At 34.5% G+C, this 27150-nt stretch overlaps 1 protein-coding gene across 1 annotated transcript in view; it reads right to left on the bottom strand.

Moving 5' to 3' along the window:
- Positions 1 to 27150, bottom strand: part of UNC13C (unc-13 homolog C) — a 617099-nt gene that overhangs the window by 324071 nt on the left and 265878 nt on the right. The window contains exons 10-12 of the mRNA XM_012469803.3: positions 22873 to 23042; positions 17780 to 17895; positions 15361 to 15524 (exon numbers count right to left, since the gene is read on the bottom strand). Coding sequence (XP_012325226.2) covers positions 15361 to 15524; positions 17780 to 17895; positions 22873 to 23042 — 450 coding nt within the window. The remainder of the gene's footprint in view (positions 1 to 15360; positions 15525 to 17779; positions 17896 to 22872; positions 23043 to 27150) is intronic.

Raw genomic sequence — 27150 nt, 5'->3', positions numbered from 1 at the left:
AAGGTTCTAGTTTGGGTGACTACATGAATGGTTCTTCTGCCAAGTGAGCTTGGAACTAAAAATTGGAAAAAAATTGGAGGTGGGGATTATATATCCCATTAAGTTTGAGCTTAAGGTGCTCACAGAGCTTCCATGTTGGAATGTTATTGGTTTTTGGAGACATGGACTGGACACCTAGATTTGGTATCGTCAGCATGAATCATCAGAAACCATGAGAAAGGATAAGATTATCTAGTGAAAATATGTACAATAAACAGAGAAATGTTAGAGAATGTCACCTGGGAAATAGCAATATACAAGGAAATGATGCAAGAAGAAAAAAAAAGTAAATTCTGTAATTGAGACCAAATAAATACAAGATAGGTACACGTAAACCCAGGAAACTGGAATCAGATCAGGGTAATCTTGATAAGAGGATGATTGATATTGTTAAGTGAAGCAAGAGTCTCATAAAATAAGGACAGAAAAGAAATTATTGGACTTGACAAATAACCATCATCATTACCTTAGCAAGATCAGTGTTAATAGAGTGACAGGGGTTTGCAGTAAGAGGAAATGAGAAGGAAAGTGAAGAGATGCCAAGGAGTGACCAAGGTAAAGTAGGTCGAGGTTGAACCTTGATTGGTACAGTATCTAGCTAAGGAGTTTGACTTCCTTATGTGAACTGTATGAAGCTACATGAGATTTCTACAGAAAAAAAACTAGCATTATATTAATTTGAAAATATGACTCTGAAGGTGTATACAGATGGATTCAAATGAGTGGGTACTGGAGGCAGAAAAACAATTTAGGAAGTGTAGAAGAGAAAACAGACACTTTTGCCATGCTTCCAATATGAACGACCACTTCACATATCACAGTCAGAAGGAAAAAAAAATACGCTGTACCTTGAGATAATTAAAAAATCACAGAATTACTTTCTGCTTCTGATCTCCAAAATACAAAACCTTGAATTTTTTTCTCCAGTACCCAAACTTCCTAACAAAACAATTTTAAGCCTAATTCTGACAATATTATAACTTAATATTTAGAATGATCTCTGAAAATATGAAACCAGGTAGGAAAGCTGCTGTTCTCATCATGAACAGCAAGAAAACATCAAGTAAACTAGGTAACCTCTGTAATTCCAACTTTGTCTTTAAATACTTAACTGTTTTTGTTTTGCCAATGTTTCTGAAATCTAATGCCCTCTCTGTATTTGTTGTAATTAAACATTTCTTTCCTTTTTCAATTTTTTTTTTCTTTAAAGTCACAGAGCAGGTAAGGTTCTCAAAGATTGGAATTCAGGAAATGTACCTTTAGAGACTCCTTCTTAACCAACCACCAGGGTATAGCTTCTCTTAAACTCCTCACTCTCTCTTTTAAAAAAAAAAATCAAACAAAATTATTTATTTTTAATTGACAAAAATTACACGTTTATCATGTACAATATGTTGGTTTGGAATATGTATACATCACGGAAGGGCTACATCAAGCTAATTAACATTTGTATTACTTCACAAACTTATCTTTTTATGTGGGGAGAAAACACAAAATCTACTCACTTTGCTGTTTTCAAGAACACTATACCTTGTTACTAACTATAGTCACCATGCTGTAAAATAGATTTCTGGAATTTATTTTTCTATCTAACTAAAATTTTGTATTCTTTGGCTAATAGCTCCACAATCTGCCTCCTTTCCCTAAGCCCCTGGTAACCACCGTTCTGCTCTTTATTTCCATGAATTCCAGTTTTTTTTGGTGCCACATATAAGTGAGAGTATGCGATATTTGTCTTTCTGTGCCTGGCTTATTCCCTTAAACATAATATTCTCAGGGTTTAACCGTATTGCTGCAAATGAAAATATTTCCTTCTTTTTTAAGACTAAAAGAAAGTATTCTATTGTGAGTACATTTTATATTTTCTCAATATATTCATCCATTGATGAACACTTAGGTCGATTTCATCTGTTAGTTATTGTGACTAATGCTGCAATGAACATGGGACTGCAGATGCATCTTTGACATAATGATTTAATTTCCTTTTGCCCTTTCTTTTCAATATTGTGTATTACTTATATATGTATCTGTTCTATCTGGAATGTGTTTGGTTTATGCTTTGTTAATATTTAAAAGAAAAAAACATTGTGTTATTGATTTGTTTGACTTATTCCACAATAACTTATTTAATGATATTTTAAAGTATTATTATAGGTTCATAGAGTTTTACATTATATACTTTAAAGGTTATGCAGTTTTATTTAAAAAATAAAGAGAGATATAAATAAGTTTTTACCTTGATCAAAGAATAAAAAAATTTAATTCTTCTTATCAAAGAATTAAAAGTTGAATTATCTTTATTCTTAGTACTTAAGGTTACAAAGAGACTTTTAAAATCAACAGTAAGCAAAATTTGAATTAGCGAAATTTAAGATATATATCCAGCCCATATTTAGCACAGTATTTTCTTGTATATATTAACTGACCAACAAACATTACTTAATAAAAACAAATTAAAGTAATATGAACCAAAATATAAACAAAAGGTATTTATGTAAATTTGAGAGGACCGGGCATATGCTTGAGTATGACAGTTTATCAAAACATCCAATTATATTGTGAAAATTTGTCAGAAGTACCTAGCAGTTAACACTGTAATAACAATGGCTACTTTGAAGGCGAATATGAGTCAACTTATAATCATTATGCTGAGAGCAGTATTTTAAATGTTCTAGAGCATTAGACATGTATTCCTCTTAGAAAACTGACAGAAATATTTTACATTCTAATTAGAATTTAACTGAGGTGATTTCTGGGGTATGATGGCTGGTAGCTAGCTGCACCTGATTCAATCCCTGTAAGCATCTCATGGAAACTTCCAAGAAAATAGAAAAGGATGCAAATTCACAGCAGTATTGGAAGCTAAAGTTACCAATCAAAGATTTCCCAGTTTCCGGAAGGAACTTTTCCTAACTTTAGACAGCTGTCTAGTTGGAGAACTATTCAGTGACTGCCTAGTATTTAAACTCCTAAAACACTAACCTGACCATAGAGGAATGGGAGGGTGTTTCTAAGAACCTTCCAATGTCTGCCCTCTTAGTATCTGAGTTCTGGGGCTGAGACTGCTGTCAAGAAAGGCTATCAATCACTCCCTACTGCATGCTAATGGCCTCCCCAGGCAGTAGAGCTTTTTCTCCTTTCCCACACCTTCTCACTCTATATCCATTAAAGAGTATACAACTCCCAAGATTGTAATACTGCCTGTACAATAGAGAATGAACAATGGGATGTGAAGCTACTTAGAAGAAAGTGCTAGAAGAACTCTGGGAACAATATACCCTGGGGATTATATAGAATCTTTTATGCTCTGCTTTTTAGCAAGACAAAATTTACTGGATGTTTATATTGTTCAGAAAAAGAAATATGCTTAGAAAAGCCACTAATAGAAGCTGAAACATATTTTTCCCTAGTCTAAAAGAGTGCTTCATTTGAATAAAGAAATGGCAGAAAGTAGAAAATTTTTAGGGGCTGGCCTTTCAGTTTAAAGTTTGCAGGTGGATGCTGACAACATCCAGGTGGTCAGCAAATCCATATTCAAAGAAACTCTGTAAACTACCAAAACAAGCAGGATAAAAAAATTTTACTATGTCAACACACACACACCTATGCACAACGCACACAAACAGATACGGGTATATGTCTACGTGAAAACACAGAAACAAACACCCAGCAGGAAATACTGCTAAATTATATTATCACAGTGTTATCTCTGGTTGGCACTAAACATTTTTGTTATTTAAAAAATGTACACTGTATATTTTTAAATGTAGCATTAATGTGTTTTATTACCCTAGCCAGAAAAAATATACAAAATATACATTTTAAATTTTGCTAATTCAAATTTTGCCTATTGTTGATTTTGAGTCTCTTTGTAACCGCAAGCACTAATAAGATATTTAACATGTTTTTTTCTTTCTGTTTAACTAAATTAAATCTTTATTTGTATATATTTTCCTTTTGAAGAAAACTGCATAATCCTTAAAGTATATAATGCCAAACTGCATAAACTATAATAGTTTTAAATATCGTTGAAAAAGTTTTTGTTGAAGAAGTCAAACAAATCACTGACAAAATGACTTTCTTCTTGCAAAATATATTACCGACAAGTAATTTCTAGTTAGGAGTACGTGTCTCATGATATAATAAAACTATTGTAAAATAGATATCGGTTTAATTTTACTTAATAAATTTATCAAGAATTTAAAAGATATTAATAGAATGATCTTGGTGCATAACATCCTAAGGCAAAATAAAGATATGAGAATGGTGACTATGTGAATATCAAAAAAGGCTAATAAGCAAAACCCAGCATTTCACTTAATGCTACTTTTCTTTCCACTAGATTTTTTATTACCAGTTTCAATATCAAATTAACATTACAATAGTGTTTTTGTTGTGAGCTAACTAATCAGCAAAACTTCTGGTTTTGGATTGAAAGAAAATGTAAATATGTCAAAAATTTAAATATGACTCATAAATTTAGTCACAGTTAAACACATTTTAATACACCTAAAGATTAAAGATACAATACTTAGCGGCAGTTGCCACCTCTTAGAACTTATAGTAAAATGATCTTCTTAGAAATAACTAGGGACTTGGGATTTAAGCGAACAATTGAAAGCCAAGATTAAAAGCTTAATCATTTGATACTGATTAAAAAATAAAATGCTGAAACTGAGCAACAAAATTTTCAGGTCACTCCAATGAGTATAATTTTTTCCCAGTTTGGTAAAAATACCTATCTTTTTCTAGAAACTGATGAAAAATATGCTATATTAAAGAAGGTAGCTCCTGGTACCAGAACTTGCCTACATTGAACTTGCCTTTTCATGACTCTAAATAGTAAATAATTAGGCAATTGATATGATAAAGGTAGTAGTAGTATGCATCAGAGTACACATTTCTTGGACGGTTGAAGGAAGAAAGAAAAATAGACAAATCTTAGTAAAGGAAAAATACGAATCAGGATTAGTGGCTACATTTCTTTGAAACCTTGAAGAAATGGTCAGCAAAGTGTGTATGCGTGTGTGAATAGATAGATGATAGATTGGTAGAGAGATAGATAGAGATAGAGATAGAGATAGAGATAGAGATAGAGATAGAGATAGAGATAGAGATAGAGATAGAGATAGATAGAGATAGATTCAGTATGTGGAGGGCTAGAGGAAATCTAGGTGGCCAATTTAGAGTTAAAAGTACCAAGGCATAAAGATGCTTCATTCTAGACCTAACCCTCTACTGTGACCTTTGAAAGTAACTTTATTACTTCTAGATTCAGTTTTTCCATCTGCAAAATGACAGGATTTTTAGATCTAATCCTTACATGCTCTAACATGCTATGCTTTTCTGAATATAAATAACACGTTGGCTGTGTCCAGCTACATGCATCACTTCTCTCTACCATCAACATTTAATTCTATTGCAGCCAGGGGTAAGGAAAAATAACAAGAAACCACTGGACACGGAAGTCAGCCGGAAGCAATCTTTGCTCTTTGCCGAGCTTTCAGCTAATGGGCTTCTACAGGATGTTCAATTTGGCAAGATGTCCGCCTCCATGTTTGTATGGGTTCTCTCTCTACATGTAGTTACAGTCAATGCAAACTTTTTCTTGCTTCTAACCATATCTGTTGAAAATCATTTACTTTTAACAGCTACAGTTCTAATACTACTTAAATTATTCTCAGGGTAGAAATAGGATTAGAAGTACAACTAGCAATTAAAAATGACTGACTCAGAGGTTCTGCAAACCACCTCCTCAAAAACCAAAGTATATCTTCAAAAAGAGTAAAAGGTCAAAAAGTACTGATGCAATCTCTGGAAATGTTTAATATTCTTCCCAAAAGACATGATTTAAAAAAATGGATTAGTAACATCGAAACATTTGACTTTACTTTTGCAAGTAAATGGTGTTAGTGTCAGAACAATTCAACAAATGGAATTTTAGTTTCATGGGAAAAGTTAGAGTAATAAGCACTAAAAAGATGATACTTATTGAAAATAATGAAACATGGTACTAACATAAAAATAGACACATAGATTAACAGAATAGAAAGCCCAGAAATATATCCACACATTCAACAAGAGTGCCAAATCTCACTGTACACACAGTGAGAAAAAGATAATCTCTTCAACAAATGATGTTGAAAAAACTGGATGTCCACATGCAGAAGAATGAAATTTGACCCACCCTTATCTCATACCATATAAAAAATCAACTCACTTTGGGAGGCTGACATGGATGGATCATGAGGTCAGGAGTTTAAGACCAGTCTGGCCAAGATGGTGAAACCCCGTTTCTACTAAAAAATACAAAAAATTAGCTAGGTGTGGTGGCAGGTGCCTGTAATACCAACTACTCAAGAGGTTGAGACAGAGAATTGCTTGAACCCGGGAGGTGGAGGTTGCAGTAAGCAGAGATCACGCCGCTGCACTCCAACCTGGGTGAAAGAGCGAGACTCCGTCTTAAAAAAAAATCAACTCAAAATTGATTGAAAACTTGAATGTAAAACCCAAAACTATGAAACTATTAGAAGAAAACACAGAGGGAAAACTGCATGACATTGGTCTGTGTAATGATTTATTAGCTATAAACTCAAAAAGCACAGGCAACGGGATTTCATTAAACTAAAAATTTCTTCACAGCAAAGGAAACAATCAACAATGTAAGGAGTTGCCCTATAATGTGGTGAACTATACACTTAATAAAGAGTTAATCTCCAAAATACAAAAAAAAAACTCAAATATTTCAACAGCAAGAAAAGAAATAACATGTTTTAAAAACGGTCAAGGGATCTGAATAGACATTTCCTCAAAGAAGACATACAAATGGCCAATAGTATATGAAAAATCTTTAACATTACTAATCATCAGAGAAATACAAATTAAAATCACAAAGAGCTATCACCTCACTCCTATTAGAATGGCTATTACCAAATAAGGTAAAAGATAACAAATCTTGGCAAGGAGGTGGAGCAAAGAGAATCTTGTACACTGTTGATGATAACATAAATTAGGACAGCAATTATGAAAAACAGTATGAAGCTTCCTCAAAAAGTTAAAAATAGAACTATAACACGATCCGTCATTTTTAATACTGGGCTTATAGTCAAAGAAAATAAAATCAGTATGTCAAGAAATATCCGCAAGCCTATGTTTACTGCAGCGTTTCTCACAATAGCCAAGATACAGAATCAACCCAAGTGTCCATTGAGAGATAAATGGATAAAGAAAATGTATATAAATGCAATGGAAGAGTACTCAGCCATAAAAATCAAGGAAATGTTGTCATGTGCAACAACATGGATGAACTTGGAGAACATTATGTTAAATGAAATAAGTCAAGCACAGAAAATCAAATACCATATGATCAGCCGACTCATAAGTGCAATATTAAAAAAAAAAGTGGAACTCATAGAATTAGAGAGCAAAATGGTAGTTACTAGGAGCTGGAGTTGGGTAGGAGGTTGGGGGTTGAGAGATGTTGGTCAATGTATAAAAATTTTCAGTTAGGTAGGAGGTTTAAGTTCAAAATGTCTATTGTACAACATTGTGACTACAGCTAATAACAATACATTGTTTTCTTGAAAAAATGCTAACAGCATGGAAGTGTACTCATGACAAAAATAACTATGTAAGGTGATGCATATGTTAATTAGCTAGATTCAGTCATACCACAATGTATATATACTTCAACACATCATGTTGTATATAATAAATACATAAAATTTTATCAGTCAATTTAAGAAAGTTAAAAAAAGTGAATAGTTATATAGTTACTGGCATGTTTTTGGCTAAAGCAACTGCTACAAGGTTATTAACTATTAATTGTCAAAATATTATTGGCCTAATATGTCTTTCAAATAACACATCTGGATTCATCTCACTTGCTATTTTTGAACCAAAAAATAAAATAATCCTCTAACTCACATGCCAGTTCAGAGACAGGTGTCCAAAATCACACCGACCTTGTGGTTTTCAAAGGATAGAAATACCTTTCATCTAAAGTTTAGAAATAATCAATGAACAGAAGAACAAGGTGATTGGAAAGAAGTACCAAAAGGAAGACTATGATTCTTAGATTGTTGGAAGCTATTTCAGAGGTACTATGCAAAATGAAAAGAAAGACTATTTGCATTTCTGATGGGGACAGGGGAGGGATAGCATTAGGAGATATATCTAATGTAGATGACGGGGCGATGGATGCAGCAAACCACCGAGGCACGTGTATATCTATCTAACAAACCTGCACATTCTGCACATGTATGACAAAAAGAAATACACTAAAACAATATTCATCACATTTGCTCCCCCAAATTCAGATCGGCATGTATCTCAGTGGTAAGTTAGAATTGTATTCATTCTTGTTACTAAAGATGACTCAAACACTTAAATGTCAATTCTCCATTGACCAAAATCATCATAGCTTCTCAAAGATGCTATGGGTTGCCAAAGCCCAATTATGGAGATTTTGAGTACAAGGGAAGTGGTGTGTAACAGGAAAATAAAGAAAGGCACAGATTTTAGAGGAAGACAGAAGTTGAAGGGCAGGTTAGGGCGGGACCCTCAGGCTGCTCATCGGCTTTCTCGACACTTCTGCTCATCTGGGCTTGGATTTGCTTCCTCTTTACCTATGCCCTTAGAGCCCCAATGCTTGTTATTATTTAATTTCTTACCTCTCTTGCCCCTAAATCAGAAGCTTACTAAAGGCAAGAGTTATCTTTTAATGCCATTTCCCTAGTGCCTTGTGCTGTGATCTGAATGGTTATGTTCATAAAAAATTCATATGTTGAAACCTACAACTCAAGGTAGTAGTATTAGGAGGTGAGGCTGTGGAGAAGTGATTAGGTCATGAGCAGGGAGACCCTCATGAATGGGATTTTAGTTGTCTTATAAAAGAGACCCTAGAGAGCTTTCATCCCTTTGGCCATGTGAAGTTTGCACACAGTGAAAAGACAGCCATCAGTGAACGAGGAAGTGGCCCTCATCAGACACCAAATCTGATGGAATCTTAATTTTGGACCTTCTAGCATCCAGGACTGTGGGAAATGAATTTATGTTGTTTATAAGTCACTCAAGTAATGGTATTTTTTATAGCAGCCTCACAGACTAAGACATTCTATATAAGTCCTCAAACTTACATACTCAGAAAATGTCTGTTGAATGAATTAATATCATCTTCTAGAATGTGGGCTTCATGAGAAACTAGACTGACTTCTTGTTCACTGCTGCAACCATAGAAAAGTTTCTGGCACATGATAGGCACTGAGTATTTATTTATTTTTATACTTTAAGTTTTGAGGTACATGTGCAGATCGTGCAGGATTGTTACATAGGTATACACATGCCATGATGGTTTACTGCATCCATCCCCCTGTCATCTACATTAGGTATTTCTCCTAATGTTATCCCTCCCCAATCCCCCAACTCCCTGCTATCCCTGCCCTACCCCATTACCTCCCAAAAGGCCCCAGTGTGTGATGTTCACCTCCCTGTGTCCATGTATTCTCATTGTTCAACACCCACTTATGAGTGAGAACATGCAGTGTTTGGTTTTCTGTTCTTGTGTCAGTTTGCTGAGAATGATGGTGGCTAGCTTCATCCATGTCCCTGCAAAGGACATGAACTCATCCTTTTTTATGGCTGCATAGTATTCCATGGTGTATATGTACCACATTTTCTTTATCTAGTCTATCATTGATGGGCATTTGGGTTGGTTCCAAGTCTCTGCTATTGTAAACAGTGCCACAATGAACATATTCGTGCATGTGTCTTTATAATAGAACGATCTATAATCCTTTGGGTATATACCCAGTAATGGGATTGCTGGGTAAAATTGTACTTCTATATCTAGATCCCTGAGGAATTGCCAAACTGTCTTCCACAATCATTGAACTAATTTACGCTCCCATCAACAGTGTAAAAGTGCTCCTATTTCTCCACATCCTCTCCAGCATCTCTTGTTTCCAGATTTTTTAATGATTGCCATTCTAACTGGTGTGAGATGGTAACTCAATGTGGTTTTGATTTGCATTTCTCTAATGATCAGTGATGATGAGCTTTTTTTCATGTTTGTTGGCTGCATAAATATCTTCTTTTGAAAAGTGTCTGTTCATATCCTTCACCCACATTTTGATGGGGTTGTTTATTTTTAGAATGAATGAGTCCGTTAAGCAGCACTCTTTATTACAAGTAGACTTCTGGCTTAAACAGTTAACATAGACTGGTGACTTTAAAGTAAACTGCATCCAAACAGTTCTAGCTTAATTATAAATTAGATAAAGATGGCCAGTGCCAGGGTACAGGTTGTTTGTTAAGCACATCCAGGTAAAAAACACCAGCCAGGTGCGATGGTTCACATCTTTGATTCCAGCACTTTAGGAGGCCGAGGCAGGCAGATCATCAGGTCAGGAGTTTGAGACCAGCCTGGCCAACATGGTGAAACCCTGTCTCTACTAAAATACAAAAATTAGTCGAGCATGGTGGCACATGCCTGTAGTCACAGCTACTCGGGAGACTGAGGCAGGAGAATTGATTGAACCTGGGAGGCGGAGGTTGCAGGGAGCCGACATTGCACCACTGTGCTCCAGCTTGGGTGACAGAATGAGACTCCATGTCAGAAACAAAACAAAACAAAACAAAAAAACACCAATTTAATGCTTTCCTCTCCTTTAGTATTGTAGAGGCATAACCATAGCCTAACAGAATCTCAGACTTTGTGAGGATCCTAGCCTTTAGATTACAATAAATGACTAATTAGACACTCAAGAAAACGTATTTACAGAAATCATCTCCAGAGGATGGTTTAATCCTTAATGACTGACATAAAATTCTCTAGATGTGTTGAACAGTAACAGTTGGTCCGGCAAAACACTATTAGGTACATACACATTACATATATAGATGAAAAGCATCAATAACTCCCAAAATATTCATGATAGAAACAGGTTTTATGCCTCACCCCATGATGCAAATTATGTGAAATAGTGTGCTCCTTAGAGAAGGGGAACAGCCTTTCATTCTTACTGTCATTAGTCAGAAAATTGTTTTTATTTTAGATGGATGGTTGCATTTGCCATGTGGGAACAAATTCTTCAGGTCCTTGATCAATCACTTGTCCAAACAGGAAAATTGTAATCCCTCTCCTACTGATGCATGCTCTGGAACAAAGGGTCATTTTTATGTAACAGGTAGGGCTAATAAATTGTACCTTCACAGAAACCATTCTGTGGAAAGGGGAGTGCATTTATAGTAAGCTAAAGGTATCTTGGGGGACTGGGACGTTCAGTCCTAATGTTCAGGTTATTTACCAGCAAAATAGTTTTAGACTCTTTCGTCTGATGAGAAATTCACAAGAGAAAAATTCAATAGTGTACTCCCAGACTCTGACTGAAAACATACTTCCCCTTATATATTTCTTCTCTAAATCCATCTTCAAAGAAATGGGAATGTACTCAAAAGAAACCAAGAAATCTATAATAAAAGGGGAAGATTATGAAGTTACCTCTGGATTTTTCTAAGCCTACGGAGTATTTAAATACCAAAAGAAAGCACAATTTGATTTCTGTTTTTGATCAAATGGTGTCTAGGAAAATCCACAGAATTAAGGAGTTTTGTCCTTTTCCCAACTAGTATTCTTCCTACACAGACAAGAAGTCATTTCTTCCTTGTAGCTGAGTTTTCTAATTTTGTTTTTAAAAATTGAGAGGAAGTAATGCTGAGACAGGCTTCAAATGTTGCGTTCTAGGTTTTGCTGTTCTTTTGCTAGTTGGATGGCTGGCTTTCTGGTTACTTTTATTGTTGTTCCCTGACTCTAGGTTTCAAAACCAACGGAAAAATACTGATTCATTAGTCAACCAGCTTAAATTAGAAGATAGATTTATTCATAGACAGTTTTTTTTTTTTCTCAGTTGAGTTAGCCCTTGGCCAGCAATAGCTTAGAACTCAAGTTACAGTTCAACTGCAAAAGCATTTTGAAAGTATGATTAAAACTATCTCTAAAGGCCGTATTTGGGGGGTGGGGAGCTAGAGAGGGATAACATGGGGAGAAATGTCAGATGTAGGTGATGAGGAGGAAGGCAGCAAACCACATTGCCATGTATGTACCTATGCAACAATCTTGCATGTTCTTCACATGTATCCCAAAACTTAAAATGCAATTATATATATATTATATATATAGTTATATATATATATAATCAGTTGATTATATGAAAAAAACAGAAAAAAATCAGTACTCTGAAAATGCCTCAAATTTTAAAAAATGATCAATCAGTGTAGTGTGCTCTAAAACTCTTAATACAACATAAATGGTGACCTAGAATACTATATGCGCTCAACTAAACTTTTCATTATCACTTTGTTTTTGGCAACTGAAAAACTCTGGCATCCAGAAACATACTAGGAGAGGGCAAAAACAAATGTAATTCTGATAAATAACTTCTGCTTCTGATTCACTCAATTACAAATATGTATTGAGTTTCTATCATGCATCAAGAACTTCTTATAAAGCAGTAATGACAGATAAGATTCTTCTCTTCAAAATTTCAATTTGTAAATCCTAAAATAGAATTCAAGTGTACCTCTATGCTGTTCCATTCTATTCTCTCTCCTGGATATAATTACAGATTACAGTTATATTAATATATAATATAAGTAAATGTATTTTATAGAAAACAATAATTTCTAATAACTAATAACATAATAACCAATAATAACTAATAAACAATATTGGCATTCATAAAAATCTCTATTGGCACAATAGAGATTGTATCTATGTTGGTAGTAATTTCCTTAGGATTGATCAGATTGTCAACAGATTTTTTTTTTTCTTCTGGCAAAGTAATGGAAAATTTTATACTGTGAAAGCAAAAATTGCACCACAGTTAATTAGACAAGGGAATTTTCATTAAGGCTACTGCAAAAGGGAGAAGATCAGACAAGGGCTCTTTTTTTCTTAAATATATCTCAAAGTAGCAGAGAGAGAATTTACAATCATAAGTTTTCTAAAGTAAATGCTCTAAGGGAAAGGAGGTCAGAGGCCTGTGGGTTTAGGCCATTTGGAATCTGCAAGGGCTAGGAGGAGAGGGATGTTAGGGGAATAAAAGCAGAAAGAAACCTGTCTAAAGTTTTGCCAAGCTGGGAAAAACATTAGAATTGTCATGATAAGTATTCAGTGCTAAAAGAAACATGTCATACATAAAAATATCAGTGTCAAATCAAATGTATAGGCACAAGTGCATATAATCTACCAGTTGTCACTGAAGTATAATGCTCAATGAATCACAAAACCTAAGATATTCCTTTTCTTTATATCTGCCCTGTTTTCACTCGTTGACCAGTGAATCTATGACCCTCATGCCCTCATGCCAAATCCTGACCAAATCCTGAGTTTCTGTTTTTTTAAAATAAAGTTTTATCAGCACACAGCCATTTCTATTTATTTATTAATATATATGGCTACTTTGTACTAGTACTGCAGAGCTGAGGAGTGTAACAGAGACTGGTACAGCTATAAAATATTTACTATCTGGCCCTTAACAGAAAAAAAAAATTGCCAACCCCTGCTTTAAACAGTTATTTAGTGTGTACAGGAGTTTTGCCATTCCTCAGTTTTATAAACACAATGAGACTCAATTTACCTGCAAGTCACTTGCTACCAAATAAATATCCAAAATATTTTTAAAATAATACTAATCTTTTCCCTAGGATGAGAGGCAAGAGTTACCATATTACACGATATAATAAAATAAGAAAGGGCTAATTCTCCTCTTTTCAACTATCTATGTGATACATATTTACCATTTTTCTATATTAACATGACTGTGTTTCCTAGAACATGGAAATGAAAGAATCTAACATTAGCTCACAGAGATATTTTAGAATAAATTTAACTTGATCTTTTCTTTTAATGGAATTCTATCCAGAAGCAGGTTGTTTTGACTTTTTAATCTACCTTTCCTTAGGCAGAACAGTTCATTTCCCTTAGACTGTTCATCACGGTTTCATTTTAATTGTGCTATAACTTTATACTAGGTGTTCTGAATTATAGCCTTTGGCATGGGATGCAACAGATGTTAAAGTCACGGACTCCCTTATAGTTGTTCAATTATAAAGCAAGTTCCTTCCAAAGTAGTGAGCTCCCTGTTACTTGATGTAGACAAACAACGGGATGATGACTATCAGTCAGGGATCCAATAACAGAGTTTCTAGATTTGAGAGGGAGGTTCAGTTGGGTGATCTCTGTTTGTTTTTTTTTTCTCTATGTGTAAGAATCTTTGTATCTTTATTATTTAGCATCAGGACATTCTATGTACTAAAAAAGCATGCACAATTTCTCTATCAGTAATTACCATTCACTCTTACATTATGTTGTTCTAGAATTATAATTAGAGATTAAGGGCTATGAGCAGTAAGCTTTGAAAAGTAACACTGATTTTTGCTTCATTCTTCATTAAGATGGTTGAAACTGACTATCTGAACCAGTATCTACTCAGTTCACATGAAAATGTGATCCCATTGTTAATACAAAAAAAGTCATCTAATATATGCATATAAATAATTTACATATTACATATGGTATGTATCTGAACCACATACAATTATAAACTTAGACCAGGTGCCAAAAAGTAAACTATGGGGAAATAATGAATACTTCTGTTCATTACTAAACTCTTACTGAAATTCAATTCTAAATCCTTATTGAAATTATAAGTGTCAGTCAATTCTGTAGTGTCACATTTTTTATAGTGCTTGAGTTCTATGAGTGCTAAATAAATCTTTAACTGAATTAGCAGTAGTGATATAAATATGAGAAGGAAAGACAATGTCTGATATTTGGAACAAGACACCATAATAGCTCTGGACATGTCTCTCGTGAACAGGCTTTGTGACCTTGGACAAACCAAGGCTCTAGTTATCTCAGATATTGAATAAGTCACTGACTCTCAAACTTTGCAGTATATGAGAATCACCTGGAAGACTGGTTAAACCACAGGTTGCTGGATTCCACCCTCAGAGTTTCTGATTCAGTAAGTCTGGGATGGGGTGGATAATTTGCATTGCTAAGTTGCCAGGTGCTGCTGATACTATTTGTCAAGGAACCACACTTGGAGAACAGAACTAGGATTGGAGGATGGTGGTAGTGATTGCCAAATAATTAATATTTTATAGCCGTAAGAGAAAGTAGTCAGCATCAAACAAGCACAGTGAAATGTAATCCTCTTTTTAATCAGTTTCTTTCGAATTAGAAGTGAGATGAATGTTCCTTTCTTTCTTTATATTTTAACAGAAATATTGACCATGTAAATGTTCTGTAGTACTTACGTCATAGCTTGATAAATGGATTCAATTCCATAACGCATAGCAAATTCATCAACTATTTCTTGGGAAGCATCATCAAAGAAAACCTTCCAGGCTTCATCCCCTTTGACATCCGGGATTTTCACTCCACCATTAGCTTTCACTTCAGTCAAGTAATGGAACAGATTCTAAAAGCAAGTGGTTTTTAATTGTTCAGTGATTCCTCAGAATAGGCCAGAAATATTTAACTAAAACTTTCAGTAAAATGCACTTGCACTGTCATTGCCTCTAATGTTTCATCAGCATCTACAAGCAAAGGGAATACCTTGAATTTTTGTTCGAACTCAATTCATCTTTTATTCAAAATCTGTTTTGATTTCTGCCTGAATAAAAGCACTGATGTAAGTATGGGAAGGAAGGACATAGTTTAATATTTGGGACAAAATGCCATAAGAGTTCTGGATGTGTCTCTGACAGTAACATGCTTTGTAACCTCAGAAAAATCAGGGTTTTAGTTTCCTCAGTGAATAAGACATTGGTTCTTAAACTTTATATGAGAATCACCTGGAAAGCTTATTAAACCACATCTTTGAGTTCCACTCTCAGAATTAAGAGTCTATTACACTGCAGCTGAGAGGTTAGAGATGTCATTGGTGACTCCTTGATGCAAATGATACTTGTTTTATATCAAAAAATATGAGATGAGGCTGAAGAACATACCCTTATTCACGTTCAAAGTGATAAAGTACCTCCCTAAGGTACTTTAGGCAGTAAAATTGGGTAGGTCTATATGCAATCAGTTATTCAAATATTTTGTACATATCAAACCATTTGCAGTATGAAGTAAATGTTTTTGCATGAAAATATTTATACATGATACATCATATTTTGCATTCAGGGATTCTGAGTAAATCATAGTGCCCTGGATGAATAATGTGATTTTCACTATGTTAAGGCAAAATTTAGCTATGTAAATGATACTAAAGGGTTTGGACTGCAAAACGGTAAGAGTCAGGGCAATGAATTGAGGTTGAAAATGAATGTTTAAGAATTTTGTAATGAAAAAAATATTACTACTGTCAATTCCTTTTGGCTTCTAAGTTTAGGAACTGCTACTTTGATGAGGCCAGGGTAAATGGAAGGACTTTTTCTTAGATTTTAGTTCTTTCTGGTTCTTGGACCAGTAGGAAAGACTCTGTAAAGTATACTGCTGTTCCTCTGACTGTGGATCTCCTCTGCCCATACTTGAAGGCCGGAGTTCTCCATCATGCCAGTTCAAGGGATTTCTTTTTATTGGTCTGAAAAATGAATCACCTTTCTTGTGGGAATGATATCACTGACAACAATACAGTGATTATGAAATTAAGCCTAGGTCTTAAACCTAATTACTGTGTAATATACACATGATTTAAACACTGTTCCTCATTTTTTATTAAAATGGGTTATAAATATTTACATGTATAAATTTTCATGAATATATTTAGAAATAATATGCAAAAAGTAAAGCTATCTTTCAGTTGTCTTTTTCTGTCTTAGGGAGGCACTTCATTATTTTGAAGAACATGAAGAAGAATACATTCCTCAGCTTCACCTCATATTTTTATGAGGCAAGTATCATTTGCACCGGAGAAAGTCTCCAGTGACACCTCTAACTAACCTCTCAGTGACAAACATTCAAAAGACTCCCAAGATGATTTATCTATGTGTCTATACTGAGACACGAAAAGGAATTGGAGAAACTGTGCTTTGGATTGATGTTGGATGGTGTTTACCTCTCTCCAAGACAACTAGGCCCTCCCTTTTGGGTGGGTAACCACATCTTCACTCTTTCTGTACTCACGTATTTGTGGAAAGAGAAGTAAACATGGAGGAGCGTGCAATATGTATGAAACTGTTTTACTCAGACACAGGAAGAAAAATTAACCGCTTATTACATTGGCGCCCAAAAGCCATTAAAACAGCACCACATTTTTATGTTTCTAGTTATAAATAGAGTCCTAATTAAATCTTCAATAAAATCTGGACTCTAACTTGGAGTTCTCAAACCAATTATGATTTGATCCTCTCTGGCATTACCAAGCTGCTACATCTTTAATGCTTCCGAAATATTTGGCATGACTCGTTTCTTCAATCAATATTTTTAAAACTCTTTTTCCTCTTTGGAACAACAGTAATTTATTTTTTATCTACTTATGCATTACCATATTATTGCCTATTTACACCTGCCTCACAGGCTTGTTCTAAACTCTCATAAGAGGACAAGTTTGTCAGAAATAATATATAGAATCTGTGATATCTAGCATATCACCTGCTTTAGTATAGAGTCAGAAGTCCAGGAACCATTCCACAAATTTTATGATTTTTTTAAACCAAATATTCTGTTTTATAATCCATAATCAAGAACATTTCTTATATTTGTATTAATAAAATTCCATTTATTTACCTCATGTAAACACGTATATTGAATATGATATGGAGCAACCTTCTCTTCTCCTTTTATCTCCACATTGATTTTCAATCGTATGGCTCCAGATACAGCTGATTTATCTGTCCTTTTCTCTGATAAAGCAAAAAAGCAATTGGTCAATCACATCTGACAATAACATCTTTCTCCTATGACCTCTCAAAAGCTTAAAAAAGAGGCTTAAGTAGCTAAAAGCTATTTTTCTAAGCCAGATTTGATTATTAAGTAACCATAATGAGACCATATGTGGTAGCTCATGCCTGTAATCTCAGTGTTTTGGGAAGCCAAGGTGGGAGGATTACTTAATGCTAGGATTTTGAGGCAGCACAGGCAACATAGCAAGACATAGTCTCTACAGTTTTTTTAAAATTAGACAGGTATGTTGGTGCTTGCCTGAAGTTTGTCTTAGCTATTTGGGAGGCTGAGGCAGGAGGATCTCTTGAACTCAGGAATTTGAGGTTATACTAAGCTATGATTCCACCAGGGCACTTCACCCTAACAGAGTGAGACCCTGTCTCTATTAAAAACAATGACAACAACTATTCCCCTAAATAGAATTTAAGGTATTTGCCTATTGTGTTGTGATTGTCAAACTGTCTCACAGATATTCCAAATAAAAAAACTAATCAGAAGACCCTGCCATTCTCATATATATATTTCTGTATACTTATCAGTTTATACAATGAAATTGAATAAGTTATATGGCAATCAAAAGCAAGAAAACTGGAGTATAAAATTAAACAGGAAATTATTTTATCTGAAAGCTGTCGCTGCTTGGTTTCTTCTCATTGTTTCTGTACTTGAAAAGATAAGCTAAAGTTCTGGTTAATAAAAAATGTTAATAGCTTTCATTGTCAGTGATTTATAAAGACCTACAGTCTATAGCCTAGGCTAACTTGTAAGTGTTGGACTGTTTCTTTGAATGGAAACAAGGTATAGTCCAATTTAGCCACATAATATGTGTATGTGTTAAGTATGAACCGATCAATAGCTTTGAGATAAATAAAGGTATAAACATCTAGACTGTGATTGTAGCGGGAGGGTCCTAAGTTCAACACCCATTTCAGATGCAAAATACAGAAGCAATCTGACCCACTTCACAAATGAAAACAGGATTTAGGTAAGTGACACAAAGTCAGTGCGGAGGACTTTAAATTGGCCCTCTTTGTAAACCTAACTATATTTTTAGCCATATAAGGTAGAGTTAGATCATGAAGATGACTTCCCTCTTATGGAATGCCTGCTGACTTTTCACTGTTCTTTTTAATAGTCATTTGTGTTGCAAAGATTCTTCTTTGGTTCTTCTTCTTCTTCTTCTTCTTTTTTTTTTTTTTAACAAGGTCTCACTGTGTCACCTGAGCTGGGGTGCAGTGGCATAATCTTTTAGTTCACTGCAGCCTCAGTGTCCTGGCCTCAAGTGATCCTCCTGCCTTAGCCACCAGAGTAGGTGGGAAAACGGGCACATGACAGCATGCATGGCTAATATTTTTAAAATTATTTTTAGAGATGGGTTTCACTATGTTGTCCAGTCTGAACTCAAGCTCCTAGCCTTAAGGAATCCCCCATCCTTGGCTTCCAAAATGTTGGGATTACAGGTGTGAGCCATTGTGCCATGCACTCATGTATGTTTTGCTAAAAGAACAAATTGGAGAAATTTCTGTTCTGAATTACAACTTTACTGCCTCAAACATACAGCCAATATCATACTAAATTGGCAAAAGCTGGAAGAATTCCCTTTGAAATCAGGCACTAGACAAGGATGCCCTCTCTCACCACTCCTATTCAATATAGTATTGGTAGTTCTAGCCAGAGCAATCAGGCAAGAAAAAGAAATCAAGGTTATTCAATTAGGAAAGGAGGAAGTCAAACTGTCTCTATTTGCAGATGACATGATTGTATATTTAGAAGACCCCATCGTCTCAGCCCAAAATCCTCTCAAACTGATAAGCAACTTCAGCAAAGTCTCAGGATACAAAATCAATGTGTAGAAATCACAAGCATTCCTATATACCAATAATAGACAAACAGAGAGCCAAATCAAGAGCGAACTCCCATTCACAATTGCTACAAAGAGAATAAAATACCTAGGAATACAACTAACAAAGGATGTAAAGGACCTCTTCAAGGAGAACTACAAACCACTGCTCAACGAAATAAGAGAGGACACAACAGATGGAAAAACATTCCATGCTCATGGTTAGGAAGAATCAATATCGTGAAAATGGCCATACTGCCCAAAGTAATTTACAGATTCAACACTATCTCCACCAAGCTACCAATGACCTTCTTCACAGAACTGGAAAAAAACACTTTAAACTTCATATGGAATCACAAGAGAGCCCCCATAGCCAAGACAATCCTAAGCAAAAAGAACAAAGCTGGAGGCATCACACTGCTGGATATCAAACTATACTACAAGGCTACAGTAATCAAAACAGCATGGTACTGGTACCAAAACAGAGACATAGACCAATGGAACAGAACACAGGCCTCAGAAGCAACACCACACATCTACAACAATCTAATCTTTGACAAACCTGACAAAAACAAGCAATGGGGAAAGAACTCCATGTTTAATAAATGGTGTTGGGAAAACTGGCTAGCAATGTACAGAAAGCAGAAACTGGACCCCTTCCTGTCACCTTACACTAAAATTAACTCCAGATGGATTAAAGATTCAAACATAAAACCTAACACCATAAAAACTCTAGAAGAAAACCTATGCAAAACCATCCAGGACATAGATATAGGCAAGGACTTCATGACTAAAACACCAAAAGCAATGGCAACAAAAGCCAAGATAGACAAATGGGATCTAATTAAAATTCACAGCTTCTGTACAGCAAAAGAAACCATCATTAGAGCGAACCAGCAACCAACAGAATGGGAAAAAATTTTTGCAGTCTACCCATCTGACAAAGGGCTAATATCCAGAATCTACAAAGAACTAAAACAGATATACAAGAAAAAAACAAACAATCCCATTCAAAAGTGGGCAAAGGATACGAACAGACACTTTTCAAAAGGAGACATATATGAGGCCAACAAACATATGAAAACATGCTCATCATCACTGGTCATTAGAGAAATGCTAATCAAAACCACATTGAGATACCATCTCATGCCAGTTAGAATGCCAAACATTAAAAAATTTGGAGTCAACAGATGCTGGAGAGAATGTGGAGAAATAGGAACATTTCTACACTGTTGGTGGGAGTGTAAATTAGTTCAACCATTGTGGAAGACAGTGTGGCGATTCTCAAGGATCTAGAAATAGAAATTCCATTTGACCCATTAATCCCATTACTGGGTATACACCCAACGAACTATAAATCGTTCTACTATAAAGACACATGCACACGTATGTTCATTGCAGCTCTGTGTACAATAGCAAAGACCTGGAACCAACCCAAATGCCCATCAATGATAGACTGGACAAAGAAAATGTGGCACATAATATACCATGGAGTACTACGCAGCCATCAAAAACGATGAGTTCATGTCCTTTGTAGGGACTTGAATGAATCTAGAAACCATCATTCTCAGCAAACTGACACAAGGACAGAAAACCAAACACAACATGTTCTCACTCATAGGTGGGTATTTAACAATGAGAACACATGGACTCAGGCAGAGGAGCATCACACACTGAGGGAAGTTGGTGGGGGGGTGCTACAGGAGTGACAGTCGGGGGTGGGGAGGGATAACATGGGGAGAAATGCTAGATATAGTCAAAGGGGGAATAGAGGCAGCAAACCACCTGGTTATGTATGTACCTATGCAACAACCCTGCATGACCTGCACATGTACCCCAGAACCTAAAGTAAAATAAAAAACAATTAAAAAAGAATATGTTAATTTACTACAAAAAAAGTCCATGTAAAGATAAACCTCTTCATAAAGAAAAAATTTGTGAATGTTCCACAGAGTTAATAACCTAAAATTTACCCTCAGTTAGTATCTCTATTTTTATATATAACATTATTTAATAGTTAAAACAAGCTTTGGGGCTTGGCTCATTATAGCAGAGGTAAAAATTCTACTCCAATAACATAAGAGTACCAATCTTCTTTAAGGAAGATTTTGTAAAATAGTTTTCATAATTAGTTCTTAGTTTAACCTTAATCATCTGTGTTTAGATAAATATCTCTCTTTCTTTGAATTATTCTATAATCTAGAGTTTCATGAATTCTATATGATCTTCTCCCTTTGTCAATCATTTTATTACTAAAAGTACGCAGATTTTTTAAAAAAACAAAAAACACTTTTTAATTTGTTAACATATATTAGTATCCTAAGTGGTAACTTTGTAACCCAAGGAATGTGTCAATTCTTTGATTCACAATCAGCCGGCCCTCAAAAGTTTAACTAAAACATTTTAGAGGATATGATTAAAAAATCGTCAGATGGTGCCTTTGCAGAAACTGAGGTGACCCATATATTTTTACTACTATTAAATCACCATTGAAAATTCTATGTTATTATTCAGTTCTCATAAAAGTCAAATTAAAACTTACCATTATTTCTGGTTCCATAATAATTTTTTAAGATCATTCCAATTAATCACATTCTCTGTATCTTCCTCATAAAAGGCAGCATGAGTTCACATATTTACTTGGCTTTGTCAACTAAAGCCTACTTTTATACCATCACTTGAAAGAAATCCGAAGTACCTTTTTCCTTCATTGCCAAAATTTCATTAATGGATGAGAAGGAAATAAGTCAAACATCACTAAGTCATAGGTTGATTATTTATTTCCCATGTATCTGGCAAAGGTTTGTGAAGCTGTATTTTATGAATTAAAAATTAAGAATGAAATGACATTTTTCTCTAAAAGACTTCAAGGTAGTTATTGGAAAGGATTTTCTCTTTTCATCTAAATTTACCAAAGTCTTTCAATAGTATTGAGAAAAGAATAGCCTTTTCTTGTCAATGAAATGAATCATCTAAAGTTCAACAGAATGTCCTGGAAAGGCATTGGTTATTTTTACTTATATGGGAATATAATACATGCCACAGGTATTCAGGGGTTTTATTTAACTTGTTTTCAAGTAGAAAAGAAAATAATCACCTAAGTTGTACCAGACATCCATTTCTCCACTCAAGGTCCTCACTTCTACAATCGTCTGTCCCAGAAAATCATCTGACTCCTTTTTGAAATGTTGCTTGACTCTGGATTTAATATCATCATCTTCATCCCATACTCTGACTTTGATTCGATCTGTGGAGTTATGACACTCACTGAAAATAAATGTGGATAAGTTAACAACCATTGAAAACTGCTCTAAATGGCATCTGATGTTAGTAATTTATTCTAACTCTATCTAATCTAGAAAGGCATAATATACTACATAATAAATGAGATTTCTCACTAATCCATTTCATCTATCCATGGGATATTGCAGGCGCATAAGGCAAATATACTGAAGAAAAATTAAATAATGTTAATAAGGGAAAATCGAATCTCATTCCATCCTATTTCCTTTAACTGAGTTAGACATTATCAAATATGGGTCAGAAATCTTTCCTTGGAATATTTTCACTTATACCACGTTTCCTATTGGCAATAGTTGTCTTGATCAACATATCCATGCTCAGAAAATTCTTCACCATAAAAATAAAGCCAATTTAATTGCAATGGGTGTTGAGAATGTGGGCTTCACAGACTACAAAATGACAATAATAGTGTTGTGAAGGACTTGAAGTACTAAAAATCCCAGTAAGCACATGAGATATCATTAAATCAAGTAGAATTACAGCAAAGTACTTCTGATTTAAAGAATAAACTGTGCATTTTAGTCCATCATTAATTTCCAGGTCTCCTCCATCCTCTTTTGTTGAAGCAAGCTACTTAGTATTACCAACACAAATTATGGTCTTTCCTGACACTATGATTTTTGCATACACTCTTCCCTTGGCTTCTCTGCCTGAAACCAATAATTTTTTTTTTTTTATGAAGGCAGGGTTTCACCATGTTGGTCAGGCCGGTCTTGAACTCCCAACCTCAGGTGATCCGCCCACCTTGGCCTCCAAAGTGCTTGGATTACAGGCGTGAGCCACCACGCCCAGCCAATGAACCAATCATTCTTTAGGAATCAGCGAGTTAACTGCTCTATATCACTCTTCCTACAACTTATTGAACCAGTTAGTTGTGATCAACCCTGAACTCCCTGTGTTGCTCTGTACATGCTTTTCCTCTAGCACAGGTGCTTTATCTCAGGGTTCATGGATGAGTTCTGAACATTCTTGAACTTGGATTAAAATACAGATATATATATATTATATATATATGTAGAGAGAGAGAGAGAGAATATACCTATTATATATATAGATAATATATATAATATGTATATAGTGATAGATACAGATATCTATATCTATCTCTCTAAAATCTATATATGTATTATCTATAATTAACATAGATATATATGTATAAAATATATATGTATTTGTTTCCACTTAACACAGGACTTTTCAACATAGAGCACTTTACTAATCTCTGAGACATTTTTGGTTTTCATGAACATTCAAAGACACTACTGGCATTCAGTGGAACAGGCTAGAGATTTAGATGCCCCACCATGTACAGGACAGTGTGCAAGACTTAAAATGATCCATTAAGCATTAAGGAAATTGCTGAACTCATTGATAATTATCTTAGCTCAGATGTAACTCTTTTAGGATATACATAGATTTATATTAATTATATCTATTAATATAGATGTATATATATATATTTTATACATACATCTATATTAAGTATATCTATACTAATTATGTACATATATATGTGTATATATAGAGAGAAGTCATCTTTATATTTTCAATTATGAATATGGGCAACAAACCACAGCAACTCTTCTGTCATCAATACAATCACAGATACTTACATATAACATTACAAGTGTTATGAACCTTAAAATATTATTTGTACCTATCATTATACTAAATTTATATTTCAATATACTTGATTTAATTCTATGAATTTTATTTTTTATATGAAAAGCTACATTTTGAAAAGACATCCATCATTTTCACTAGACTTCCCAACAGGTTCATGGTGTAAAAAGTGTTTGAGAATTCCTAGCAGTATAATATCTCTTTCATTAACTTATAAGGCAAAATAATACAGAACATACAAGAATAAGATTAGAATCTAACAGGCCTCTATGTGAATTATAGCACCACTGTTTCTACTTAACACAGGAGTTTTCAACATAGAGCATCTGACTAAGTTCTGGGACATTTTTGGTTTTCACGAACATTCAAGGACACTACTGGCATTCAGCAGAACAGGCTAGAGATTTAGACACCCCACCATGTACAGGGCAGTGTGCAAGACTTAAAATGATCCATCAGGCATTAAGGAAATTGCTGAACTCACTGATAATTATTTTAGCTTAGGACATAACTCTTTTAGGTAAAAACACCATGTCTTTTGCATGGTTTACTAGATACTCAAGTGTCCTGGAAAGGAACTAGTATGCCAATCACGAATGAAAGAAGTTTTTGTTGTTGCCATTAAGAACTTCACCAAGGCTTGTTTTCTATTTTGAAAAATTATATCACTCATGTTGAAATTACAGAAAGTATTTGAACTATAGTATTTGTATCAGTCTGCATTTGAAATGCTTATATTCATGTTAATTCTAACAACAGTGAAAGCCTATGTCTAGTATGTATTCTAGGGTAGTTGTATCCAAGCCCTTACAATTTAAAATACATATTAGAATACTTTGAGTTCTCCTTCATATTAAGTTGATTTTTCAAATTATATCTATAGATAGGTTAAATTATACATTACTTTGTTTCAGCATAAAATGGGTAATTATGAATTATTTTACCTAAAAATGATTCATTGGGTCTGACAGGGTTGAAAACTACTATGTCTACCTCACTTAACTTCTATAAATCTCAGTTATTTTATCTATAAATAGCATGGGGTAATAACACTTGTCTTAGAAAATGTTTGTGGGAAATAGTAGATAATACCTTATAGCAGTTAGCACAGTGCCAGGTAATGCTTGATCCATATTAGCTATAATATGCCATTATTCCATAAACTTCACAAGTTCTTTTTGAAGTTACAGCCTATGTTTAATATACCTATTATTGACAATTTCTGGCATGTATCTTTCAACAAATATTCTCTAATGTCTCCAAAGTTTCACCGAAATAACAACCCTTTTATATTTGAAGAAAAAATAATTTTGTCATTCTTAGAAATATATGCATAAAAATATTGAAGTTTGAGCTATTTTATTAGTAAACTGTGGTACAAATTGTGGGGAGAAAGGAAGAATTAATCCATGACACTGCGTCTGTAACAGCTAACAAAGCCCATATCAACCACGGAGAACAAGACAAGGTAAGAATTTCTTAACTGGTTAAATTTACACACAAATAGCAATCTATACAAAATAGTAATAACTATATGGGCAGATAAACATAGACACATATGCATGTGTCTTTCTACATAATACATATATATTATATAGCAAAAGGAGGGAGAGGCAATACTATCTTTCTTTCCAAATTTCTGTTTAAAATAAATGTGATATCAATAGATGAAGAACAAATACAAATGACCATTGATGTTCTCTGTTTAAGTGTACCTGCAATTTGTCTTAAGAGAGTTTGAGTCTCTCTGCATTTCTGATTGACTGTTTTTCTCATTTTTTAAATTAACTTTCAATTTCAGAATAATTTTAGACTTACAGAAAAGTTGCAACAATAGCACAGAGCCCTTCCAGATGCCCTGAACCCTAATTATGTCTTATTAACTTGTCACATTACTAATATTTGTCACACCTAACATTGTTTCTATTTTTTTCCCACATAAAGACTGGCCAACTCTTACATTCTTTCTCTTCCATAGAGCTTTTTTTTAAGAGATATTAAAAAATTAAGATTGCCATTATATTTCGCGTTGAAACTATCAGAACATATTTTTAGTTCACAGAGCAAAGGTAAGAGTGGGGCTGCTATTTCAAATGTTGAAAATTAAATGAGGGTGTCGTGAAGGGTTTGAAACTGGAGATTCAGTTTACGATAGTGTGGTGGAGAACCATCTGTATGGATGCCCAGCCTCTCTGAGCATTCTCCTTGCATTTTGACTAGATTCTGCCTCGTGTTGCTCATCTTCTGAAGACTGAAGTTTGATAACTCACATCACTGGATTCCTTTGTAGCGATGTCCCAGGTATTTACCCTGCATTCAAGCAAGGTATAAACTGAAAATTAAGCAAAGTGGTACAGCGTCTATATCATGGGGATCTGTTTTTTTTTTTTTTTTTCCAACAGTGGATGCTATAGTACTGTGATACAGGGTTTCACAGTACTATTTAGTC

Source organism: Aotus nancymaae, unplaced genomic scaffold (genome assembly GCF_030222135.1).
Source record: "Aotus nancymaae isolate 86718 unplaced genomic scaffold, 86718_ANA_hifiasm-v0.15.2.pri h1tg000062l, whole genome shotgun sequence".
In the NCBI taxonomy this organism is placed as follows: Eukaryota; Metazoa; Chordata; class Mammalia; order Primates; family Aotidae; genus Aotus; species Aotus nancymaae.
Note: the sequence above shows the minus strand (reverse complement) of the source record. Positions and strands in the feature narration are given on the sequence as shown.